At 55.5% G+C, this 7,869-nt stretch overlaps 1 protein-coding gene across 1 annotated transcript in view; it reads left to right on the top strand.

The window, feature by feature from the left end:
- Window positions 1–7,869, top strand: part of UNKL (unk like zinc finger) — a 22,118-nt gene that overhangs the window by 10,837 nt on the left and 3,412 nt on the right. The window contains exons 3-6 of the mRNA XM_055089732.1: window positions 1,489–1,665; window positions 2,012–2,145; window positions 4,942–5,077; window positions 6,528–6,662. Of these exons, the coding sequence (XP_054945707.1) occupies window positions 1,489–1,665; window positions 2,012–2,145; window positions 4,942–5,077; window positions 6,528–6,662 (582 nt within the window). The remainder of the gene's footprint in view (window positions 1–1,488; window positions 1,666–2,011; window positions 2,146–4,941; window positions 5,078–6,527; window positions 6,663–7,869) is intronic.

Genomic DNA, 7,869 nt, shown 5'->3' with positions numbered 1-7,869 from the left:
ACATATACATATGTCTCCATATCTCTTCCCTCTTGCATCTCCCTCCCTCCCACCCTCCCTATCCTACCCCCACCCTCTACTTTCTGTGGCTATGAATTTGACTGCTTTAGGGACCTCATGGGAATGGACCCACGCAGTATTTGTCCTTTTGTGTCTGGCTTCTTTCACGTAACGGAATATTTTCAAGGTTCATCCCTGTTGTAGCCTGTATCAGTGCTCATTCCACTGTCTGGATGGACCATGTTTTGTTCATTCATCCATCAGTTGGTGGATACTCGAGTTATTTCCAGCTTTAAGCTCTTGTGACTCACGCTGCTGTGATCGTGGGGGCACATGTATCTTCGAGACCCCAGCTCTTCCGGGAGTGCATCTGGATCTTCTGGACCCACAGCATTTGCCTTTTGCTTGGTTGGCTCCAGGAGACCTGGGGACTTGAAGGGGCATGGCGTCCTCTCTGTCCCGCTCTCATGGCCTGCACACCCGAGGTGTTCCATAAGGTCTGAGGTGAGCTGTCCGAACTCTGAGCCTCTGTTTCTTCATCTTACCAGACGGGGGTTTAGACTGGTTGGTCCCTAAGTCGTTTTTTCTTTTACTTTTGGTCTTGTCCATCCATCTGTGCTCTGCATGGGGAGCCCCCCACCCCCACAGGTGCTCCCAGCACCCAGGTCCACAGCCTTCCAGGCAGCGAGGTTGGAGTGGACATTTCCCAAGCCCCACACAGTGCTCCCCAGCCATCTCTGGGGGTGATGGCCTTGTTTTTAGATCTGGGGACTTGCAGCTATGGTTCTGCCTCGGCCTTGGGCCACTCAGGGCTGCTCAGAGTCCTTTGTGTATCCCCTCTCATTCTTCTGTGTCTCTGGCTCTTGTCTGGAGGGACTGACCTTGAGGCGGGCTCAGTCCCCTGCCCCATGTCTGCTGGGGCAGATCCACCTCTGCCACTGCCACCTCCCTGCAGCGGGAGCCCTCACCCTAACCCTAACCCTGTTGCTCAGGGAGCTGCTTGTGGCTCTCCCTGGGAGTGCGTGGCTCCGGGCCTTTGTGTGGCCTGTGGGATGCTGTCCCATCCGTGCCTCCCCCCAGCTGCTTCTCCCTAGCCTGTCTCCCCCCAGCGTCCTCCTCCAGCCCTTCCAGGCTCCTCCACCTCCCTCGAGGGGTCCCCGAAAACACCTGGACGGGGGATGGGAGAGGCCGCCAGCCCCTTACTTGATGGGGGGACTTTGTTTTCCACTTTATTCAAAAAATTATGAAGGGTGATTTTGGGGTAACTTGGGTGCTGTATTTTTCTCCCATGTGTAATTGAGGGATTTGTGGGGGTCTGAGTGCCGTGGGGGAGGGTCTGGAGCAGGGATGGGTGCTCTGTCCAGTGCTGTTCATCCTCCGACTAGAGCAGGTGTTTGGGAAAAGGAGACAAGAACCAGCTGCCGGGAGCAGGTTGACACCGTGGTGGCCCCAGGGCCCAGACAGTGTGTGTCGTCTTCTGCTTCCCAGATGTCCATACCTGCACCGGACGACCGGGGACACAGAGCGCAAGTATCACCTGCGCTACTACAAGACGGGCACGTGCATCCATGAGACGGATGCCCGGGGCCACTGCGTGAAGAACGGGCTGCACTGCGCCTTCGCGCACGGCCCCCTGGACCTGCGGCCACCGGTGTGTGACATCAGGTGAGTGGCCGTCCTGCCGGGAGCCACTCTCCTCCCTGTGTTTCGGGCATTGCTTGCCTCAAGCAGCTCTTTCTGGGCCTTGATTTTACTCCTAACGAGAAAGTGACCCTTTTTCTCCCTCCTGACCCGGACCCGGGGGAGCTTGTGGCGTCTCACACGCTCGGCTCTGAGGCTCTTGGGATTTGGGCCAAGACTGTCATCCTGGGATGGGGGCCCCAAGGCCGTGGGCTGCATGTCCTGAACCCTCACATAGGCGGCTCCGTAAAGTGACAGAAGCGGTGGCTGTCTCACCGTCGGAGGCTTCGGACAGGCTGCAGCACCGTGACCACGTGCCGTTTGGTTGCAGGGAGCTGCAGGCCCAGGAAGCCCTGCAGAACGGCCAGCTCAGTGCTGGGGATGGCATCCCTGACCTGCAGCCTGGGGTCTTGGCCAGCCAGGCCCTGATGGAGAAGATCCTGGGCGAGGACCCCCGGTGGCAAGGTAACCCCGCAGCCGCTGCTGGGGCAGGGGGCTCGTCACTGTCTGTAAAGTGCACGCACGGTGGACCTCGTCGCCCCCTTTACAGGTCAGGAGGGGAGACCGAGGCTCCATTCGAGCACATCACCCTCAGCCCCTCCAGCAGCCCGTCTGGTCCCCAGGCTGCTCTGGGGGAGGGGCCTGCATGGCTGGCACAGCTCCTGCCAGGTGTCTGGTCACAGAGCCAGCCTGGTCCCCAGCAGCCTCCACAGATGACGGCTATGGGCAGTGAGGTTTGTTTAATTGTAAAATACCCATCATGTAAATTTGCCATTTTAACCATCTGAAAGTCACAGGTCCGTGGCATTTGGTGCACCACAGTGTTGTGCAACCATCAACTCTGTCTGGTTCCAGAACATTTCCATCACCTCGGACAGAAACCTAGACAGACCACCCATCAGTGGTCTCCCCTTCCCAGCCCTGGCACCCACTAGCCTGGCTATGTCTCCGTGGAGCTGCCTGTTTGGATGTTTCCCGAGGGTGGTGCGGTTTTAAGAGAACCCCCCTCGGTAATGCTGTGTCTCCTTGGACCGACTTTGCTCTCATGCGCGTAAACGCTTCAAGGCCGCACTTACTTCAGCGATGAATTCCCTACAAGTGTCTCTCCCGCACCTGCCGAATCCTATACCACCCTGGGCCCAGGGACGAATTAACAAAGATGGCTGCCCAGGCCTTCCTGATGCCCGGGCCTCAGGCGGGCCCAGCAGGAGCGCTGAGGAGCCTGGCCTTCCATCGCGCCTGCGGTGTGGGGGGCCTGGACCCACAGCATATATGGGGATCCCAGCGTCGCCATGTCCCTCTGGGGAGAGGCTTGCACAGAGGGAGGGCTGCGCCCACCGCTCCCTGCCTCGGGGCTTGTCCTTCTCATGTCGCAGCCCCTCGGTCTCCCTGGTCCTGGACCACAGGCTCCACCTGTGAGCTCTGGCTGGTGGTGCAGGTGGGGGTACAGGTCCTCTCTTGTCACTGTCAGGCAGGCTGAGCTTGAGGGAGGAAAGTGGGAGGAGGCGCTGGGTCGGGTCTGGCCGGGTAACTCACCCTCAGCGCCCGTGGTTTGGATTTTTAATTAGTAGATTTTATTTTTTAGGGAAGTTTTTGGTTAACAGAAAAATTGCATATCATGAACGTCTTGTGTTGGTGAGGTAACATTTGTTACAATTGACAACCAATATTGCTACATGATTATTAACTAACGGCACAGTTTACTCCTGCATTGTGCATTCTCCGGGTTTGGGCAAATGTATAAAGACACGGATCCTCCATTATGATGTCATGCAGGTAGTGTCACTGCCCTAAGATCCTCTGTGCTCCACTGCTGGTGACCACTGGTCTTTCGCCCCATTGTTTTGTCATACAGTTGGGATCACACAGTGTGTGTAGCCTTTGCACTTAGTGCTGTGCATTCAGGGTTCCCTGTGTCTCTTTGGGGCTTGGTAGCGCCTTTCTTCTTCTTTTTTTTTTTTTCTCATATTATCTTAGCACCTTTCTTCTTATTGCTGAATAATTCTCCACATCTGGGTGGACCGTTCATCCGTCACCCACTAAAGGGCGTCCCGGAGCCCCTGTCACTCACGGGCACTGCCACGCCTCTCACTTCTTTGTGGTTCATGCCACTCAGCGCAGGACCTCGTGTCTGTTGGAGGTCCTCTGTGAGTGCTTGTGAACTTAAAATCATCTTTTCTGTTTAAACTCCTTTTGTCCTCTCTGTGCCCTGCTGTGTGGTTCACATTCCTTGTCATTTTATCAGTTATTTGGAACTGAGTTTGGTGTGTGGGGGGTGGTGCCATTAAATGTGGGTGTGGAAGCGTGTCCTGGGTGTGGCGCTGCGGCTCCGGTGTTGGCCGGGCAACACACCCTCCCTCTGCCACTGTCTTCCCCTCCATGCCTTGAGGGTCAGCCCCGCTGGGCAAGTGTAATTAAAAACAATGTCGCTTTGTAAAAAAAAAAAAAAAAAAAAAAAAAAAAATGGGGAGGGTCAATCATTAACCAACCCAAGAATGGGTATGATTTTTAAGAATCTCCTTTCATCCGTTACTGCTTTTAAATGACCCCTGGTGGTTTTTTTGTTCAGGTAACATGAAATTAACTACTTAAAAAATAGACTTTATTTTTTTTAGAGCGGTTTTAGGTTCCACATTGTGCAAAGTTCAGGGAGTCCTCACATATCTGGTACCTCCATACACAGGGCAGCCCCCCTGCAGTGGGATATTTGTCACAGCTGAGAGCCTGCATTGACATGTCAGCATCACCCAGCGCCCATCATTTACCTTGGGGTGAAAATGAGCCATTTTATTTTGTTTATTTATTTTTTTAATTTGTATGGTACTTTATTGGGTGTAAAATGAGCCATTTTAAAGTGTATTTCGGAGGTTTTTAGTATGTTCACAGTGTTGTGCATCCATCACTTTTATCTGGTTGTAAAACTCTATCTACTCTCCCCAAAGAAGCCCCGGCCCCTGATACCCACTAAGCTACTTTCTGTCTATGGATTTGCCTGTTTTGGATGTTTTCTATAAGTAGAATCATACAACATGTGCCTTCTGTGTCTGCTTCTCTCACTGAGCATCGTGTGTTCAGATTGTTAAAGTCTCATCCACATTGTAATGCGTGTCAGTGCTTCACTCCTCTTCATGGCCAAGTGATGCTCCACCACATGGATGGGCCACATGCCGTTTACCCATCATCTGCCGATGGACACCTTTTGGCTGTGTGGCTGCCGTGAGCACACGTGTGCACGTTTCCGTGTGGACCCCTGTTTTTCAGATACCAACTTCGTGCTAGGCAGCTACAAGACAGAGCAGTGCCCCAAGCCGCCGCGCCTGTGCCGCCAGGGCTACGCATGCCCGCACTTCCACAACAGCAGGGACCGGCGGCGGGATCCGCGGAGGTTCCAGTACAGGTGAGCCTAGGCCACGGGCACCGCAGGGCCCTGGCCAACTTCTCTGGTGTGGGCCCAGCCCAGCGGTCCCCTCTGTTCACACTCACGTCGGCTCGAGGCTCTAGTTTAGGCAGCCACCCCTCTGCTCCCTTCACTCTCCCCAGAGGCCCCGGTGTCCAGCCAGCCAGCAAATGCGGGCAGGGCGTGGCTCCTCCATTTCCCCCCCTCCCCCGGCCTCCCTCCTGTGACCTGTGTGTCCCTGCCTGCAAGAGCGCCTGCTGGCAAGGAACTGGCCCTTGCGAGCTGAGAGTTCCGGTGCCCACAGCCTGACTTCACACTCTCCGGGGGACTGATGTCCTCGGGGTGGTGGGTTTGGGCCTCACCTGGTGTCATGCACCTGGCAGTCCTGGTCTCTTCCTAGGCCGTCTCCTCCTCACTCCAGCTGCCCTCACCTTGGTGCCCAGCTTAGCCTCGGGTTTGCCAACTTGCTGGATGGACCTGGCACTGGGTGGGGTGGGGGACTGGGGACACGGAACCCCAGGGACTCCTGGGCACCTTGGCCCTCACCTCGCTCCTCTCTTGGGTCCCGAGCTCTGTGTAGAGCTTGTTCTTGGAGCAAACAGCCTCTCTCTAATAATTTGATGCCACCTCACCTGCCCGAGAGCCCTCACTTTCAGATAGAGAAAGTTGTTTTTATGACAGTCACTGTTCTGAGTAGTTTGAGTTGAGGGACAGAGAACCTTTGGCTTTTAGTCACCCGATGTCATCTTGAGAAGATGCAGTGAATTTACTGCGTATCAAAGGGATAGAAAATCGTAAAAAGTAAAAGTTTTATTTCCCACAGATGATAATTGTAAAAATAAATCCAATACAATAAAGCTGCCAGGAAGTACGTGAAGAATAGAGGGTATTGGTTAGGGTTTTCATATTGTAGGTCCAAAGTCTCAGGTTCAATTCTGAAACAGTCTCACGGGGAGACAGAGTGTGGTCCCCTGGTGGGCTGGGTGGGGACTGGGACTGGTCTCCTCCTGCTGCAGGAGGCCTGGCTGCATCTCCGAGGTGCTTGTCACAGTGGCATCGGTGGCTTTGACTCAGACTCACTTCACATTTTGTAGAAAATGAAAACGGGCTCCCGAATGCCTTCTGGGTTCCACCATGCACCTGCACTGCTTTTTTTTTTCTTTTTTTTTTTGGCCGTGCTCTGCGGCATGTGGGATCTTAGTTCCCTGACCAGGGATCGAACCCACGCCCCCTGCAGTGGAAGCGCAGAGTCCTAACCACTGGACGGCCAGGGAAATTGCCGCCCTGCTTTTTTTTTTTGCCTGTCCTGTGAGGAAGGGGCCAGTGCTTCCAGGGCTGGCACCCATGTCTCCTGGTGGTGCACGTGTGCTCAGCACTGTGCGGACAGCCTGACGCCCCAGGGCATGTGGGGAGGACATCCATCCTCCGCTGACTCCTCCTTGTCCCCCAGGTCCACCCCCTGCCCCAGCGTGAAGCACGGTGACGAGTGGGGCGAGCCCTCCAGGTGCGAGAGCGGGGACAGCTGTCAGTACTGCCACTCGCGCACAGAGCAGCAGTTCCACCCCGAGGTACGGGAGCACCCCCGGTCCAAGGACGGGCTCAAAGGACTCGCAGGGCTCAGCACCTATGGTTCTTCACACGGAAAGAATGCAATTAAAATCAGCAAAGGATCGAGGCCATAGGGGCGGGTCCTGGGGAGACCAGGCACGCACTGTGGACTGTGTGTCCTGCTCCTAGCCACCACGTTTGGCTGTTTTTGTGGCCATACTCACAGTGCTGCCAGCTGGGAAGTCACCCAAGCCTTGGCCTCTAGGGTTTTTACTGGGGGGGTTGGTCAGCAGACGTGGCTGACCTCAGTCTCTGGCCCCTGCAGAGGCTGAGCCAATGCTGCGTGGCCCAGGCCCACCTTAAGTCACTATGTGGCATGGCCCAGGGCCCCAGGTAAACAGAGACCCGACCAGGCAGGACATTCCAGGGGCCCAGACGTCACCTCCCTGAGCCCGTCAAAGCCAGTCCTTCCTTTGGGGCATGCGCGTGTGGACAGGGAAGCCATGGAGTTTAACCCTTTGCTACACACTCGGATTTGTGTTAAAAACGAACAAGCACACAAGGCCCCTGAGCCCACGGGAGAGCGTCAGAGCACCGGGACCAGGAGGGTCAGGGCCAGGCTGGGAGCAGGCTCTGCAGTGAAGGAGCGCCCAGCTGTGCCCACTGGGGCACCTGGGCTCCAGGGAGGGGTGGGTTCCTGGTCTGAAAGGCTGTGGTGTTTCCTTTCTTAAAAGTTTCTTCTGTCTAGATATTCAGTGCTTCAAAGTGTGCATAAAACAACACTTAGACTCCTGATATTTGTAGTTCTGAACTGGAGACCTTTTGAAATTGCTTTTGTTGGTGACTCTTAAAATTTCAGTGCAGGTGCTCAGGGGATGGTCAAAGAGCCACGGGGAACGAGCAGCGTTTCGGGCAGGGAAGGGGGCGGGTGGCAGCGCCCATGAGGGTGTCTGGGGCCTAGAGGCCACTGTCCCTCCTGGGCTGGCTGTGCTGCGGGGCCACACCCAAATGAAGCAGCCTTGGGTCTGGCCATGGAGTGGACGCACGTGGTCACTTAACAGGCATTTCTTGTGCACCTGCTGTATACCAGGCACTGAACCAGGTGCATCTTTCAGGAAATGCCAAGTGGACAAGCTGACCCGATATGTGATTTCAAGGACAGGCGCTGCAGGAGCAGCCTCAGGCCCACACGGTTTCCCAGGCTGACTGGCCCTGCGCAGACAGGGCGTCCCGGGACTGCTGGG

The sequence above is a fragment of the Physeter macrocephalus genome, chromosome 14 (assembly GCF_002837175.3).
Source record: "Physeter macrocephalus isolate SW-GA chromosome 14, ASM283717v5, whole genome shotgun sequence".
NCBI classification, from domain to species: Eukaryota; Metazoa; Chordata; class Mammalia; order Artiodactyla; family Physeteridae; genus Physeter; species Physeter macrocephalus.
Note: the sequence above shows the minus strand (reverse complement) of the source record. Positions and strands in the feature narration are given on the sequence as shown.